The sequence below is a fragment of the Crocodylus porosus genome, unplaced genomic scaffold, assembly GCF_001723895.1.
Source record: "Crocodylus porosus isolate Cpor-Errol unplaced genomic scaffold, CroPor_comp1, whole genome shotgun sequence".
NCBI lineage: Eukaryota > Metazoa > Chordata > Crocodylia > Crocodylidae > Crocodylus > Crocodylus porosus.
This window is the reverse complement of record NW_017728916.1, coordinates 421,168-440,044: the sequence shown is the minus strand read 5'-3', so window position 1 is coordinate 440,044 and position 18,877 is coordinate 421,168. Positions and strand designations below refer to the sequence as shown.

The following is an 18,877-nucleotide window of genomic DNA, read 5'->3' as shown; positions in this document are numbered from 1 at the left end:
GAGAATGGCATGGTAATCATGACAAAGCCAAGGAAAGGGTAGGTGTACAATGCATACAAATACCTTTTTGTTGAGTTTCAACCATGTTGAGAAGCCCTTGGTATCCTGGTACTGAAGTCCAAAAAACCAAACTTCTCTTAGTCCAATTGTCTTTACCACCTGGAAAAAGCCAGAGGGGGAAAAAAAAAGGGTGTCCATTAGTAACATTCACAGTTGATTGGTCACATGATCAGGAGCCACGTGCAGTCAAGTTGTGCATACTGCACCAGTCCAGCATGTAACAAGGAAGTTCAGAACAGAACGAAACCTAGCCTCAAAAGTTGAAAGGACCACAGGCCAAGACAGCCCGCTCAGTCCCAAGCCCAAGACACTAATCATTTGACTGCAGCAGTGGATGAAGAATACTTAGATTTGCCAAATTCCAGGCAGGATAAGAGTAAATTTATTAGTAGCTTGGTTATAGCTGAACTGAAGTCCTGCACAGAGCTGTACCATTCTGCCACAGCTTCCTATGTGCCTCTTCTCCCTGTCAGTCAGACCTCTGGGTGAACAGTGGCTTTCCAATTAGGATAAAATCCTTGGTAGGGCCTAGATCTCTGCCTAGTTACTCATTTCAGCTGCCTTCCAAAGCCACCTGAAGCAGGATGCCAACTGAGAAGAGCTATTGCATACAGCCACTTCTGCACTATTGCTATATTGCTGCTACAGTGGCAAGAACTGCTACAGAAAATGCCAGGATTCCCCTTGTGTGTGGATTCCAAAGACACTTTGTGAGAGTGGAAGAACCATGTTGATCAGATCCCTATTTCTTCCTTGCCTCCATTAGGACAGCAGCAAAACGCCCAATAAATGAACTGCTGAAATGCCAGGTTGCTCAGCCATACAAAAACCAATGGAGGGTGAAACACAAGGCAATGGATTCTAGTTGGGAAAGGCAATGACAGATAGGGAAGCTGATTTACACCTGCAGTTTCACCTCTACTCATCAGAACATCCCCCATTTGACAAGCAAGGGTCTCATTTTACAGCACACTGAACTAAAGCTACACATCCTGTTAACCACACACGGTAATTTAATATTTGTATTAGATTCCACCTTGTACAGAAGTAGTACCTACTCTTATCTGCCAGCTGTTCAGTTGGGGTCACCATTAAAGAGATGCCCCCATTAGGCAAAGCACAGCACATCCATTAGACTGGAACACACCACCAAGATAAATCCTACTATCGGAATTTAAAGTTTCCTCTTTGTCATGCACCCAGAACACTTCTGGCACTTTGTTAAACAAAACACACACTGGCATTGTAGTACACTACACAGATTTAAGAGCTTTGCAGAAATGAAAGCGCATAAAGCTATATTCCATCAAGGGGAAAGGATGATTGTCCTCTTTAGCAAACAGCTACCAAAAAAAGGTGACATTAGGCTTTTGGTAAGCAAGGGTACACCACAGTGGGACAGAAGTAAAGAACTTAAAAAAAACCCACAAACCTCCTAGGCTGCCTGTTATCTTGGTTTACAATTGTGTTTTATATATGCCAGGCAAGCCAAGAAGAGGTTGTCCTCTCACCTGTGAAACAACCACCCATCACCTCTGACAGCTTCTTAACTAGCTTGAAAGTGGGGGTGGGGCAGTGGGAGGGGGGGTAGAGATTAGGCTATGCACACCAATCCTCCATATCCAAGTACTTTGAGGTTGTATGCATCCACCCCACCCTACTGCACAGGCTTCACAATTACTCCCCTCTGTTCTCTCATCTACACCCGATGGCTCAGAAAGTGGAGAAACAGGGTAGTAACGACTTGTGCTACCGTATCTGTACAATCACTCCCTCCCACTTCTATGAATCACTTCCTCTTTGAATCTTCAGAAAGCCCTCTGCTCCTTTCTTCATTATTTTCACTGGGTGCAGCCTGGCACAGCCCAGCAGGGCTCCCATCAGCAATTTGGTATTAGCCGCGTTGTCCGAGGCTCATGAGCTGCAACGGGAATGCTGGATTGCATAGCAATGTTTAGCCTCTTACCCCACGCCACTAGGCCTCCTGTCCCCCTCCCCCCAAGACACTTACAGGCTCACAGGAAAGCGAAGGGGAGGCTCATGGAGCACAAATATTGGGCCAGGTCTTGCAGACTTCCCTTATGCACGCAGTCCCATTGAACAGGGAACTTTGCTAAGTAGTCCTTTAAACACTGGGCCAGATCTTCCAGTCTAATGAAAGATATCACATTTACCCAAATAACTTATCTGCCATTTCTTTAAAATAGCCTTCAAGAAAAAGGTGGGTCACACACACACACACACACACTCTCTTTAAAAATCACCCAGTGGAACATGCTCTCTTACAGGGCCTCAACGCCTGCAGACAGCCATGCAGTCAGTGCTGGGGGAAGGGAAGGGAAGGAAAGAGTCTTAAGCTAGAATGAGAGCTCTGTTTTCAGGCAATATTAGCATTTGAATGGGATGGTGGCTCACCCCCACTGCTGCATGCGTCTGCTTGCCTGAGTTTCATTTGCCGGCAGCTTAAGCCTGGGAGTTCAGCAGGCTGAACTGCCAAAAAGGAGCAGAATGGCATCACACTGAGGCCCCAACACAAAAGGACTTTTATTTCACAGCAGAGAAAGTCTGCACAGTAATAGCAACAGCAACAATGGATGGGACAAAACGGAGGAGCCAGCTCTGTGAACTCAACACCCTTACAAAGCCCCCCCACCCCTCCTATAAAGATTTCCCTCAAATTGCTACATGGGTCACATTAAAGATGCATAAACACTCTGCTTCAGTTAGAGATCTAGGAATCATGAAAGCTGCAAAGGCAAACATGCTTGGCTGCTGCATGGGGCTTGTATCCGAAATAGCTTTCCAAGTGCACGTGCATGCTGGTAGGCGTTAACTTCCCTCTGCATTTGCTACTCTTCTCTCCCCCCTCTCCCAATCCCCCTTTTTTTTTTGTTCTGCTTGGCAAAGAGACAACACAATCAAGGCAGAGAGATTTCTACGGATACAAAGAATGGACCCAGCGGTCAGTAGTCCAACTGTTCCTATGTACTGGTGCTTAGGCAGGCTGTGCACAGCTTTTAGGAGGCATGATGAATGGTCCCACGTTCCAAAAGCAAACAAGGCCTGCCAGTGGACTAGAGAAGAAACAGAAGAGGCAAAACAGCATGGGGTTCTGCCTTATCCCCCCCCCAAACAATCCATCAATCCAAAAAGCAGCCCTCTCCAGTGTTACTAAAGTCATAAAAAGCAAGAGTCTAAACTGCAGATGAAAAACAGCACTCCGTCCATCCTCACCAGGTAGGATACTCTGGTTGGGCTGCACAGGCCTCTGGAGTATAGCACAGGGAGTCTGTTAGTGGTTTTTATGGTTCTGGAAGCCACAGAATCCTCAAGATCGCAGCAATATTATCACTGTCCACCCATGTATACAAGATCCTAGATCAAGCACCATTAACTAGCATCACCCAATAGCCCCAAGTCCAAGCCTGGAGTTGTGCCAACCACTTCTCACCTTAAAATGAAATAAAGATCCCTATCCTTTCACAAAGCCCCGATATGCCTGTGGCACTGAAGAACACCCATACATGTGCTGAGAAAGCCTTCTAGGGCAACATCGATTTCTTCAGTTCAGTTTTTTCATACCATAATTAAATCCACCTTGCTCCATACCACACTCCTCCCTGCATGACTCCCCATTTTCTGCAAATGGAAAAATAGAATAGGACACGTGCAGTATCTTATTGCCCTTTACTATATAGCTCTGGCTGCTGGAGGAGAATCTTAAGCAAGAAGCTTGTTGGGGGAGTGGTTTTGTATTTGCTACCTGTCCATAGCCTTAGAATCAGTTCTATAAACCATCCCCCCTTTCTCCAACCTAAAAAAAAAAAGTCTAACAGGCACAGTATGCAGGTATGTAGTCTTGAACAAGTCCTGCAATAAAACATGCATGAAGATGGACCAGCAGCAATAGAAATTTAAGTTAAGTTTTCCCCACCACTGTCAAAGCTTACCCACAACTGCAGACCCCTGTGGCACTCAAAAATAAATACAGATTAAAAAAAGCCTCCCCCCACACCAGTGACAATTCACATGTTCAAAGTAGTAAGGAAGCAAGAAGTCTCCGTACCACCTCCAAATCAAACTCCCTGGACTACAGAACGTGGATCTAAAGTCTAGCTTGGCTTAACTTCTCTTTAGTACCCTTATTCTTTGCAGGTCCATTCACTGCATTTGGCATGCCTCTGAAAAAATGAAGGTGCCACCCAGTCTCGTCTTTTTAGCCAATGTCAGCTTCGCCTTTTGATTTTGTAAGTCCGTATTCTCTCAGTCTTTTGCTACCAGAATTAACTTCTGCTGGGAAGCTCCAGTGTTTAGCAATCTCCTGCGTGTACCTAGATGAGTTCTTGAAGTCCCTCCCAACCCTATGATTCTCGAAAGAGAAAGCACTAAATGATTCTTACAAAGATGAGGCATTATTAGAGACTTGAGACCAATCTTTAAAATAAGTTTGTGGTAGCCAAATCAGGGCCCCAATCCAAGAGATGTTGCTGATTCTAGACCTCATTTGTTGGCAAGAACAACAAGGTGTAGCACTCTTCCTCTTTGTGAGAGGGGACTGTCTCAATGAGGCTTGGCAGATCAGGAACAAAGGGCAACATGAGCTAAGGCGGCTACTTAAGTCTCAGCAGCCAACCCTATTCAGTGATCTCCATAAAGCCCAAACTCCTTGAGCCAAGCGACCATGGAAGCCTCATCTAAACTTTCCTTGCTTTCATGACTGCAGGAGGAGGAGCTCAAGAAGAATGAACTGTGCATGAAAGGTCAAAAGCCAGAAGGCTGCAATGTTAAACAAGCATTTATAAAGCCTCAGAGTTTGGGTCAGTACAGTAATGAGGGCAATATATAATGGTACACTAGTACCAGGCATCCTCACACAGGGGACAAGCAGGGGAAGCAAATCAAATGGAAGTTGATGTTATATAATAAATGGTGGGGGTGCTCTGTACCTGACCTACACCAAGCACAAAAATGCCAGGCTACAGCTCTGGTTTGGGCCAGAGACTGACTGACTGGGGTTCAAAGCAGTTACGGTTCAATGCACTGAGTCTCCGGCTGTAGCCTACATGCCACCCATCATTTCACATGCTGGAGAACAGGAACAGAAAGTGCTTTGCCAAATGCATTAGTTGACTAATTTCACCGTAGCCTCTGCTGAAAACGTCAAGTGAAGCAATGTCAGACGCTACCCCACCACTTGCAGCAGCTGCTCCATAAGGTAAACTTCCTCATCCAACAGTATAACAGCATAGGCACATATCTGCTTAGACATTTAGCCTCCATGCCAGCCATCATGGCTGGCAATTAAATGATTCTGCAGTCAAATATCACATTCTTTAGGAATCTGGATTTTTTTTTAAGTTACCCCTCTTGTACCTTGCATCATTTCTGCTCAAGTGTAACCTTAAAAAATGTGGGTCCACTGGAAGCCACAATGCAGCAACACCGTCCCAAATTTCTGAACCCAAATCGCTCAGTGACAAGTAGGACATTTGATCTTAACTGGACACCAAGGCCAGTGACAGAAGTTACACAAGCCAGTTTAAGTGGTCAGAAACTGGTTTAAATTTGTAACCAAAACAGAAGCTCAGTTCACATAAACCAGTTTCAAAATGGCTGAAACTGGTTTAAGATGAACTTGGTTGAATGTAATGGACTTGAATGTAATGAACTTGATGGACTCCATCACCTTAACCACTCGGCCACCTTGTCATATCAGACCTAACCGATTTAGGTCAAACTGGTTTATGAAGCTTCTGTTCCAGACCTAAGGAACAGGGCTAACACTCACATCTTCATTAGGTTGTGTCAGACATGATCACTGGAAGCAGCCACAGTGACTGTGGGTATGGCTAGTTGCAGAAATGAGGAACCAGGTTCTTGGTGGCTCATGGTACTTAGTTTCATCTCTTTCCTCCCAGGCACAAGGAGGGAGAGGCAGAGGCAGACTCTCCGTTTTGAGTCATAAAAGCTCAATGACTTTCTGGGTGCTTTAAAAAAAGAAAAAATTCATGCAACAAATTCCTACACAGTGAAAAGCACGGTTTTCCTGCCCATGCTTCTCAGGCAGCTTCTCTAGCGCTGTGATGTTAACAGGACATTCTGCAGCTCACTTTAACTAAAACTAGTTTATAAAATGCACAGTTCCCAAAATACGGGGAACACCATCGGTTTTGTTCCTCCAAATTACATAAAATTCAAGCTCATTCCATTCAGAGGGCTTCAATCTCAACCTTTTCTGTACTAAAGGGAATGTAATTACATCTTCTGTGCCAGAGGCCTTACCAAAAAGGTCATTCATTTTAGGTCTTAGACAGGAATTACATTTCTAGCAAAAATGCCACTCTCCCACTAGAAATTGCATGAATGCCATATAAATGGGCAGTTTCTCATAGAGGAAAACATACCCCATCTGCAAAAAAGTCTACCTTGAAACCTAAGAGTTCTCCCCTGCACAGGAGTTTCTCATAACAAAATGAACTTCTGCTCTACTACTCATGGCAGGGAAAAGTCTAATAGCCGTTTGCCCTGCGTCTTCCTCAGACTGGAGGGGGTGGCAGGAAGATTCCAGCTTGAGAAAAGGTGCAGGGCCATTTCCCCCCACCCAAATCAGGACCTGAGCTATGGCTGCGTTTCTGAGACCAGCAAAGGAGTCGGGTTGTCACAGCTCTTGGTGTGTTCTCCAGACAAACAACCCCACTCTGGACAAGGCATAGAGAGCTTTTTCTCACTGCTGACCTCCATGCCTTCCCCAAACCAGGGTAATGCCAGTCTGGGGAAGGCAAAGCTGGCAGAGGGGGGGGGGCTGCTGCAGACTGGAATGCCTCTCAGAGAGATTTCTACCAAGTCTCCCACAAATTTGCAGCAGTAGAAATGAATGCCTGCCTATGGCCTTAGGATCACACACTTGAGAGGCTTGAATAATAAGTAGCTTGAGGGATTCCAGAAGGCAGAAGTCACACAGGAGAGAGGAAATTTAGGAGGCAGGCAGCCCCTGAACCACTTCTACACATTGCAAAGTTACTACAATAAGGGGTTCATCATTTTGTATGAAAATGATCTGGACCACCAAGAATTCACCTACTATACCCTACTGGAAACACCTCTCCCCCCCTTCCCAAGAAAGTAATTAGCGCCTCAAAAAAGGTACTAATGGCCTACAAACATGAATTTTTAGAGGCCATCTAAAATGGCGTTTGAGGCAGAGAGATAGAGATAGGCAAGTGTCAGCCAATGTGATGCTGAAATAATAATAGGCTTGAAGAACAAAATCTAAAAAGGAAAAAAAAAATGGTAATCTTTCTGCTTTGACCAAGATTAGCCAAGGCTTCGCATTAAGAAAATAATTGCCCGCTCTATTCACCCTTTGGAAACTGGAGCTTGATTTTAACATTTGGCTCCTGAACCACGTGCGAGATCACATTTCCACAAGAACATCTTATGGTACAAGCTGCCTAAGTCTCAGTGAGAAACAGTTAAACCTAGATAGCCTCATCAGTCATGAAGTGAATGTTTTCTTTGGATGGTTTCCTAAAGTGGCATCCATTTCACAAACCAATGCAATATTGACTTTTTAAATTAAGCCCACATGGTGATGCTTTGTGCTCTTTGACAGCTGTTACATTCCACCCCAGATGTTCTGGAAGTGGTTCCTTGTAACTGTACATGTAGTTTGTAAAGCTCTTCAGGAGCCCTATGGAAAGCTATACATCAATGTAAGCCATTGTGTACTTTCCACAGCAGTTAAGTAGAAGACTTGTTCATGCTCTCCAATACAGCATAGAACTGAAGGATCCAGTGTTTATCTGTGTGAAGATAAACAGACACAAGTATGGCATAATCTATATGTTATATATTATATATACACACAGCAATCTATACAATTCTATATAACAGTATTGGTTTCATATGTTGTTGCTTGTTCCTGTTGAAGCATACCAGCATGCAATGTCAGGCTGTGTTACTTTTTCAAAGTTGCAGCATTTCATTACTTAGTAGTAGTACCACATAGTTCAAAAAAAAGGAACCTACATACCAGTAAGATTTCGCCAAGACTGGGTAAAATCCAGTGGGAAAAAAAAAGTTAGTTCACATGTTATCTTGCTGCTGAACAAGCCACACAGCAGAAAGATCATCTCTACAGCTGTCTGTTTGTTTTAAGGCTGGGTGGTTGGTTCTGAAGTTCAGATTTGACTAGAGATCCAATATCAGATCACCACTGACAAAGACAATTGACTATCAGAAAAACAAACAAACAAACAAAAACAAAAAAAGCCAGCCTTATATGCCTGATAATGTGGCCAATAAATGCCCGTACATTCATGCAGTTGCAGAACAGCACATAGGTGGCAAGGAGCACAGCCCGGTAATTTGGAGAGCTATATGCAGCTGGCTTGTGGGGTGGGGGGGAGGGGGAAGACAGATCCAGGCCCCCACAGTGAGGGAGGGAGTGGAGCTGGGGGAGATGCTCAGGACACAGCCATGACTCATCTGAAGGGGGCGGGGGGCGGCTCCCACTCCTGCGTGCATCCTGGGGAGGGCACGGCAGCCACTGCAGGCCTGGGCCAGGGCTATACCAGGCTCTTCCCAGAGGGGAGACTCAGCCAGGCTGCACTCAGTGGTAGCACTGGGAGGGGAGCTTAGGGGCTATGGCAAATTTTGGGGTGCCTGCAACTTCCCCCATAGTCCCCTCCCAGCACCACTCCCACCCACCCAGAGCACAGCCTGCAACTGCAGCTGTAGCCCACCTCTACCTGTAGAGAACTGGAAGCATATGCCCCCTGATCTTGTACCCTCCCAGGGTGCACACAGCAATAGGAGCTGCCTATCCCCCCTCCCCCATGCCCTCCAAATGAGCTCCATCCTACACCCCATCTGGGCAGCCCCCGCCCTATTCCCTCCCTCCCCACAGGGGCTTTGGTCTGCCCCTCACTCCACGCTGCTTCCTTCCTCCCCTTCCACCACAGTCTTACCAGCTGCATGCAGCTCTCTATGCTGTGTTGGAAAAGGAATCTGCATCAGCCAATATGCCTTCTTCAAAAATAAATAAAATAAAATAAAAAAAAAAAACACAACAAAATAGCTATTGGTATTGGCCCCAAAAATCCCCATCAGTGAACCGCTAGATGTGACCCATTAAGTCCTGGGCTTCACGAAGTTTAGAATCTAATATACGATATGAAGTCTTGCAGATTCAGGTTCCTTTCTTTGGGACTGAACTGGCTTTATTGAAAAGTTCTAGGGCTAGCTTGGAAGCTTCGCAGTTTTAATTAAGTTCCCTAGTCTAATCCTGATCTTTAAGAACTATCCTGTGGGCAAATCTCATGCCTGTACCTGGAAGATCAGCAGTTATTAAAAAAAAGAAGGAAGAATCCAAGCTGAGTTGTTTTCAAAAGCCATCTATTTCAAGAACTGGAGCTCGAAAAAATTGGAAAACCAGAAACCTGAAGTTTAGAAATCCATACCATCTCTTTTACTTTCCCTAAATAACCATGGATTTGATTCTTTGGTTCTCTGCACAGGTCAAGTAACTACAGAATGTCAAAAGGCTCGACTATAGAGAGTTTTATTGCACTTGACAAACAGTTTTACACCACTCTAGTTAAATCTTAGTCTTACCTCACCTGGTCATCACCCTAAAATTTCTGCATATAGCAAATACTGCATTTTAATAGGTTGCAGGACCTGCAGACCCCTGTCATTCCTGAATAAAAGGAAGCCAGTAAGACACGGCATTAAAAGCTGGTGTACAGAGCAGTAGACTGTGATCAAGCGTTCATGGGAGGTGTATAGAAGAGGATCATTTTTTCACTCTCAGAACTGGGAATCTGAAGCCAAGGAGTACTCAAACTGTGCTTAGTCTTATAACATGAGAGCACTCTGCTCTGAGCTATCACAGTAGCTCTTCTACCTATAGAACTGTACAGTCATTAGGAATGAAAAAGGGGCAAGAAAGAAAAAAAAAAAAAGGAGGCTGATAAAGTTGGAGTAAGACCCTTGTTGTTTTCTAGACTTTGGGAAGAAAAAAAAAGTCTTTAAGAAGTGATTTAATATTAGAACAACAACATTTACATATTTAAAGAAATCTAGTTTTGTGGCCACAGTTTCCATCTCCAACCCCTAGGAGCTGACATCTTTACATAAAAACTAGCATCTATCTGTACCACCTAGGAAGTATCCACTAGTTATTAATGGGATCCATCACTTGGAACCTTCTCCAACAAGCAGATCCAAATATTGAGAAGTCTGCTTAAGGAACCACTACAAGTGAAGTAGGGGTTAAGTAGTAGTTCACACAGCCTACAGGACCCTTCTTTGACTGTCTGGAAGAACAAAGAAAGAGAGAGAATGGGCTGGCAGGATCCAAGCAGATATGGTCTAGTCTGAATAGTTCAGATGCAGAAGTGCTCTGTGGTTTGGAAGAACACATGCAAAGGAGCGGAATGGAGGATATGTTAAGCACTGGCCCTGTTGTCAAGTGCAAGTTATGCACAAAATTGCAGAAGCTGGCTTTTAATTTCAAGCCAGCTTCTACTTAAGAAGTCCAACTGCCACTCATGTAGGTAGTAAATGGAAAATACTATGGGCTAGGGATAAGAGTTGCATGTAAACCAGTATAAGTGATAAGAAACCTGTTCAAATCTCTGAACACAGAAGCTCAGTGCATATAAATCACTTTCAAAATGGCCAAAACCAGTCTAACATAGACCTGGATGGATGTAGTATTAGGCCCAACTGATTTAGGTTAAATGGGTTTACTGAACTTCTGTCCCATGTCCCCTCCAGATTAAGTTAACTCAGTCCCCAGCATCCCAGGTTGCTTTGCATCTCCCCCCAAATTCCCCTCAAGAGGTGGGCAGGCTAGTCTTGACCCAAGCCGTCTGCTCTAGCAAAGCAGGGAGGCATGTTCTAGCACCCCCCCAGCTTCTGGTCTAGGCCACTGCAGGCATGTAGCTACATTTCCAAAATAAACAGAGAATGTCTGTTCACTTGTGTACTGGTTCAGTCTATGCAGTTTAAGCTAATATCTGCAAAGATTGAATCCATTCAGCCTCTGACTTCTTGATGGTCTGTACTAAGAGCATGACTATAGCCATAGATTTCTAATCGGAATTAAAAATCCATTTGTGCAAAGTCTAGTCTGTCACCATGCCTTCAAAAGACAAATGTAGTACTACTAGGAGCTTCTCACTAGGCCCATGTGTGAAGCATTTAGAAAGTGAATTATTTCTGCCATGGTCTGTAAAATTGGTCAGTCTAGCTGATCTGCAGAGTACACCTGATAAAACCTACAGAAGGAACAGTTTATTCCAAAAATGAAAGATTTAAGAGAAAGGGGGGGGGGGAAAAAAAAAAGTGGAGTAGGGAGGAACAGGACAAGATCTCACAGTCTACAGCAACATTTTATATCTTCAGTTGGTAGTTCAACTGAGAGTATATTAGTCCACCTAGAAGACTATATGCCTGTAAGACTACTTAAAAGTTTTGCTCCGTGTGCAGCAGTAAATCAATAAAAAAAAAAAAAAGGGATAGATTCCTATAACTATGCCAGGTTATTAAATGAATCTGGATTTAAAGCTTTTTTCCTTGATCCATATAAAAGGGTATCAAAAGGGAAGAAAAAAAAGTGATAGTCAGTGCTATGATTTTGGTACTTCACAGAAGACCAGGAGAATTTAGTATTCTAGCTGTATACAACTGCTCTTTTTTGGTTTTTGCTGGATGAATTGTACAGTGCACCTTGTTAAAAAACATAGCATCGTCCATGTATTTTGCAAATTCTATGTAGAACTAAGCATGCATTTGCATATGTATCATGCCCCACACTAAAAGGCTACAAAAGAAACAGCAGAAGCCATTTTGAAGAATTTACTGATGCACAAAAGGGATCCAAACATTTCTACAGCCAACTAACAGGCTTGAAGCAGAAGGCTAGTCTCCAGACGGAAGTGGGAAGATTGCCTTTAGAATCTTATAGGCTGCTTTGTCATTGTCTAGTAGTTAAAAGGTGGCATTTGCAGAGGTAGAAAGTGGAGGGCAAGGTTATTTTTAATCAGTTCAGACAGCCGTTTAGATGGTCCCTGCTGTGGCCACTTCTGCAGACACCCACCCATCCTCCACCCTGGTTAGGTAGTGTCTGTGTCAACCAATCCTTCAAATAGCTTAATGAAGCTAAGGTAGGCATTACAGTATGCTCATTCCAGTTGACTATCAAAAAAGAGATTTGGCTACATGTAAAGCATATGGTTGTCTAGTTTTTCCAAGGTTTAGTGAAAGAAACAGCTTAAAGCCAATGAGATGTCCATTCTCCTGTTGCCCCCAAACAAATTAAAGGATGCTTCCATGGTACTGCTGTGCACAGATCTAAGGAGTGGCAAGATTAGGCCTAGCAGAGCAGAGCATATGCCTTTGCAAACAAACTCCAGGGAAAGTCATTTTCTCTGCAAAGTGCCAAAAATGTATATGGCTGCCAGAAGCAGTAGCAGGGAGAAAAAGTGGTTCAACAGTTAAGCCGCAGCAAGATTACCTAAGGCAGCTAGTACAGCTAAAGTCAGGAAGTGATTACACCCAAGACAGAAACCACAACTTGGTCATGCATCCAATCCACTATACCAAAACAGCTCCCAGGACAGAAGGTAAAGCAGGACAAGCAACTCATTTTAGTTGAAAGGAAAACTGACAGAAATCCCAGAACACTGGTCCTCTATATAAGATCCAGAAGTTCTTTGCTTAAACTCAGTTAATCCCCCCAATTTAGCAGCTGTAGAAATAAGTGCAGCAGCTCTGGACTGGACCTCCTGGTGCATTCGGTGCTCAGACCAATAAGACACACCCTTACATTTAGCACAAGCAGGATGGGGGAAAATGGCCTGTGTGAGAAAAATGTGCCAAACTATAAGGGGAATTAGCTCTAGGGGAAGGAATGGCTGATGCAGGCAAGAACATGAACAGTAAGAGGCAAAAGTCAGAGCAAGATGCAAGATAGATGGTGTTACACAAGGTACAGAAGAACAGGTGTAAAAAGGAACTCAATGTACAGATTAGGATGGAGGGGGAGAAGAGGGTGGAGATTAGAGGGAAAGAGCATACAGCACTTTGGACTTTACACAGGAAGAGTCTTGAACCAACCAATGGGGCTTCAAGGATTCCAACAGGGATTAACAAGTCAGAGCAGGCAGGGATAACTTGAGCACAACATGCCGAACGGGTTGGTTACAAGGGGTTAGTGCTAAGAGGCAGGCCATATCAGATCAGTTGGAAGTCAGCTATTGATTGCTGGCCAAAATTCCCCAGTTTAAGATTCCCTTTGTTAAGTTTGTCCCATGCACACAGTTGGTATAGTCTTTATATCAGCTACTGCTCTTTGCTCTCATTACACTTAGCAGTGTAAGAAGTGGTGAGTGGTTATAGTCTCAACAACAATTAAAAGGCATCTCATCTACTGAGTCAGGGCTAAATACCAGAGAGTATGTGTAATGATTGAGTGGTTCTCTGAACCATCTTAAGCATATCAACAAAACCCTAACCCAAAGTTGAAAGCAAGTGGCCAGATACAACAGCTTTAAGAAGAGCTTCAGAAACTTCCATGTGCTGCTTAGAGCCAGATGATAAAAATCGCCATGCAAGTGAACCTGTATACAAGCATACTGCACTATTCAGTCTTTTCCTCCTACTTCATCACCCCAAATCCATTGTACAAATGCCTCCGAAAGAATAACTCAACCTTTTCCACACCACAGCAGACATTTGGTCGAAACAACGATATGAAACAATCCATCTTATTGGGAGGCAGGATTTGTACATTTCCCATTGTTGATGGAGCAGAATGAGATGCTTCCTTTGCAATCAACTTCCTCCTCTTGTAATTGTCCAAAGACATTTGCTAAATTCCAGCACAGCATTAGAAAACAGATTAGATTAATAAAGTTAGCGCCAACATAGCAGCAGCTTCCAAAACTCCCTCAGCCTTCCCAGAAATCAGCAGACAACCTCAGACCTGAAATAAAATAGATGTCTAACGCTCCCACTTTACTCCCCACAGAATCTTGAAGCCACTCATCCCGGACAGTCTTCCTACCCCAAAACATCTCCCCTCAGTCTCCACTTTTCTGAAGTCCTTTGTCTAGATGGAGCTTCTATACCCAACTAGAGGTACACCACTACAATTGGCCCATATCATATCTGCACCAATAAAAAGGAAAGAAATTGACATTGGCAAGTGGCTTTTTGGGCTGATGTGGCAAGTAACATTGCCGATAGATTCCACGTGCATGTGCTCAGCCACAGCATGCAGCAGCCAGGAATGCAGGCCACCAGCTTGGAAAGCAGTGTCTAGCTAGTAAGTTGGGGGAAGGGGGCCAATTGAGGCCCCCACAGTGAAGGAGGGAGTAGGGCAGGGGTAGCCCAGCCAGGTCAAGGCATGGGATAGAGCCAAAAGCAGCTCATTCAGGGTAGGGAAGGGGGGAGGGGGGAAAATGACATGTGCCCCCCAGATCTGTGTGTGGGGCAAGGGCAGACTGCCTTGCTTGGGACCAGGGGTGGTGGGTAGTGGCAGTGCTAGGAGGAAGCTACAGCCACCCCAAAAATTTGAGAGGATTGAGTGACTTGGTGAGAGGCATTTTAGCTGTGAAGGAATCTTGTGTTAGATTTGTCACCATCTCTGACCAAACTGTCAAAGTTACGGAAGTGGTGGGTGTGCATGTTTGCATCACGTTTCTGACTGGTTGTTCCAGCAACTTTGGGAGGGGTTATGTATAGGGGTGCATCAATGAAGATTTTTTGGGGGCCAATACTGATGGCTGATTTATTAATGAGCTGTATCAACTGATACCAATCTGACTGCCAACATGCAGCCTGGCAGCTTTAGCAGCATCCAGCTGGTAAGCCTGGGGGGAGGGGAGGAGGGCAGAGGACATCAAGGTGTCCCCCCCCACCCCAAGGTGAGGGAGGGAGTGGGGCAGGAACAGGGGCAGAGGCTGCATGGGCAGGGCGCAGGATGAAGAGGTAAGTGGCTTATCCAGGGGGAAGGGGGCAGCTCCTGCTGCTGAGTGCACCTTTGAGGGAGGCATGAGGGGCATGTGCCCCCCAGATGTGCACAGGTCAAGGGCAGGCTGCCCACTTGAGTCCAAGATGGCACCAGACTCTTCCCAGCAGGGGGCACCACCATGTCAGAAACATGATGAAAACATACATACCCACTGTTCCTATAATTTTAAGTTTGGTCAGAGAGATGGTGACAAGTCAAGCACAAGATCCCTTCACAGCTAAAATGCCTCTCAACAAGTCACTCAGTTGCTCATTTAACTTTAGGCTTGCCAGACTATTTCCCCCCACCTTCAGTTTTTGTTCCCCTCTCTCCCACCTCCATCACCAAGGAAGACTGCATTACCATCTAGTGCAGTTTTGCTTTAAAAATCTTGAGGAGATGCACCTGAAAAAAAATACATGGCTAATTGAAAGTGGAAGTCTGAAGAAAAGAAAAAGAGAACTGCACTGTAGGGGTGCACCAAAAGCTGATTTTTAAGGAGCCATATTGGCCAATACTGATTCAATAAGCACACAACTTCCCATGCTGCAAGCCTGATGTAAGGGGAGGGGAGACAGATCAAGGCCCCCCGTGGTGAGGGAGTCGGGCTGGGGTAGGCAGTGCCCAGCCAGGGCAGGATAGGGTACGGCACGGCACAGGATAGAGCCGTGGCTCATTCAAGAGGCACAGGGAGGGTGGGGCAGGTCCCGCCACTGCACAACATGGGGGGGCATGTGTCCCTCAGGATGGGGTGTGGCTGGGGCCAGTGCTACGCCAGGCTCTTCCCAGCAGGAGCTGGGCCAGACTACATTCAGGGCAGGTGGCAGTGGCGCTAGGGGGACTGCAATCACCCCAAAATTTGCTGAAGGCCCCCAAACCCTTGCCAGGCAGTGCCACCACTGCCTGTTCCAAGCACAGCCTGGCCCAGCTTCTGCCAGGAAGAGCCATGACATTTATGGGTGCTCAGTACCACCAGGGCAGTTAGGGGAAACACCTAAAAACCAAAAAGGACTTACTTGGGTTTTCCCCAGTGCAGTATGATTTAGCAAACCAGAAATACTGAGAACAGGGTGAAGACAACTGACTACACTGTTCAATTTCTTTATTAGTGACTTGGACAACGGGGTGAAAAACAGCCCATTTAAGTCTGCTGATGATACCAAGATTTGGGGTGAGGTGGGAACACTAGTAGGGAAGGACAGATTACAGCAGGACCTGGACAGGTTACAGGGGTGGGCTAACAAAAACAGGATGGATTTCAATACTGACAAGTGCAGGGTGCTGCACTTGTACAGTAGGAAACAGCAGCACACTTAAGCTGGGAAACTCCTTCCTTGAGAGCATGGTGGCAGAAAGAGATCTTGGAGTCATTATTGACTCCAAGATGAACATGGAGTGACAATGCGAGGTCAGTCAGTAGGGCTAACCGTACCTTGTCATGCCTCCACAGATGCATCTCAAGTAGGGCCAAGGAGGTGATCCCCCCCCACTATGTGACACTGGTCAGGCCACAGCTGGGAGTACTGTGTTCAGAACTGGGCACTGCACTTCAGTACTGAGAGGGTCCAGAGGAGGGCCACCCAAATTATCTGGGGACAGCAGGGCAGACCCTATGAGGAGAGGCTACAGGACCTGAACTTGTTCAACCTTCACAAGAGAAGGCTATGGGGGGACCTGGTAGCAGTTTATAAACTCACTAAGGGGGACTAGCAACATTTGGGAGAGACCTTGCTCCCCCTAGTGCCCCCCATGGTAACAAGGAATAACAGCCACAAGTTGTTAGAGAATAGGTTGAGACTAGACATCAGGAGGCACTACTTCACAGTCAGGGCAGCTAGGATCTGGAACCAACTTCCAAGGGAAGTAGTGATGGCTCCTACCCTGGGAGTCTTTAAGAAGAGGCTTGATGCCTACCTGGCTGGGGTCATTTGAGCCCGGTTCTCTCTCCTGCCCAGGGCAGGGGGTCAGACTTGAAGATTTACAAGGTTCCTTCCAATCCTATAACTATGACCCTGGCTGTAACCCAAGCACTGCAAACAATGCAAAGTGTGCTTTGCCTGCAGCAGCAGCTGCCCATGATAATGCAGCTCTAGAATTCAATTCCTTACCTCTCACTTCAGAAGATTTCTATGCTTAAACAGAATTTTAATTTCACACAGGTGCAGTGAAAATAAGTCATGGGGAAAAAGGAGATACTACAACAGCTGCCCAAAAGCAGGACAAAGGAATGTAGTTACTAAGTAGTGACAGTATTTTGTTTATTTATAATTTAATACAGGAAGCATGATCAAAAGGCTTCCAAGACACAGACTCAAGTCATTGAAGACTAATGTTCAGCACCTGCATGCACTCTGTGGACAAAAAATAATAATAAAACAAACTGCCTCAAGGGAGAATAAAACTAGTTGAGTTGCAAGCTAGGCCAGATTGGGAACCCCCAGCTCCCTGGTTCACTCAGCCACAAGAGCTCCTGAAGTAAGTAGTACTTGAACAGCCCCTTCTTCTACACCAGGGGTTTTCAACCTTGTTTAAAACAAGTGTACCCCTTCCACCTTAGTTTCAGCTCATGTACCCCTTTATATTAGAATTATTGGGGGGAGGGAGGAGCCGAGTGCATGTGCACATGCGCCTCTCCCCTTCCCGCCAGTAAGTCTGTGGGGGAAGGGAAGAGCCATGGCAGGCACATGGCATCACACCACTCCTAGGGAAGATGCAGTGGCACATGCAAAGCCCAGCATATAGCAGCAGCTGCCTCTGCCCCACACAGATTGGGGGGCAGGGATGGTGGGTATGTGCCCCCCAGGTCTGCACCAGGTGCATGCAGTGGTGGGAGCCCCCCATAACTCCTACAAACATCTAAATATCCCTAAAGGTAAGCATACCCCTGGTTGACCACCATTATTCTACATGGTTAAGCATTAGGGTTGTGCAAAGCTTCAGGCGCAGATTTGATTCAGAGGCCACATGTCCAAATTAAATAAGGAGACCAAAAAAAGGTCCAAATCAATTTGAAGCCCTCCAAAACTATTCGAAAAAAGACTGACGAGTTTTGGGCAGTCCCTGCTTGCTGCTGCAGGGAGCTGGACCTGGACTCTGTGCCAGTAAGGACAGGGGGCGGGACTGGAGGAGGGAGTGGCCCATGGGGGGGGGGACCCCGCCAGGCCCCAGCCCCCACCAGCCCTACCAATGGCTGCCACACCCAGCTGAAGCATGCCAGTACTTCAAAAAAAGCCCTGCACTCACTAGTCCTGCCAGGCAGGGAGGGATCCCCCATTGCTCCGTGCTGCGTGGGTAGCTCTGCCACAAGCCCCCAGTGGTCCCAACGGCTGCTGCAGCAGCCAGTGACACTGGGCCTTTAACTTTTCTTTTTGAAAGGGCTGGGAGAGCAGGCGGGGAATGGGGCCCATTTAAAATTTGGAGATTCAGCAGCAGAATCAGTTTGGGACAGTGATTCGAGTCACTGAATCAAAATCACTGTCCCCTGAATCTGACTCCAAAGCAGATACTAGCTGCTTTGCACAGGCCTGTTAAGCATGTCAACGTTCAGACCCCGAGGCAGGAGCCTATGAACTATCCAGCTGAGCTGTTCCAAGATGGGGAGAGTAAGGGGGGAAAAAAAGTGATCATTTATGCAGAAATGCAAGCTTTCAATTCATGCACCTTGAAACATCTTAACATTACACTTACTCCATGTTGCAGTAACAATGTACTGTGCTTGCTATTAAGTGTACATTTGTGCTGGTTAGTCCTATATGCCAAAATATGATCCATAACTGTAACTAAATTGTTATTTGA

At 45.6% G+C, this 18,877-nt stretch overlaps 1 protein-coding gene across 1 annotated transcript in view; it reads right to left on the bottom strand.

Moving 5' to 3' along the window:
* Positions 1-18,877, bottom strand: part of MSN (moesin) — a 74,968-nt gene that overhangs the window by 12,534 nt on the left and 43,557 nt on the right. The window contains exon 3 of the mRNA XM_019536197.1: positions 64-159. Within this exon, the coding sequence (XP_019391742.1) occupies positions 64-159 (96 nt within the window). The remainder of the gene's footprint in view (positions 1-63; positions 160-18,877) is intronic.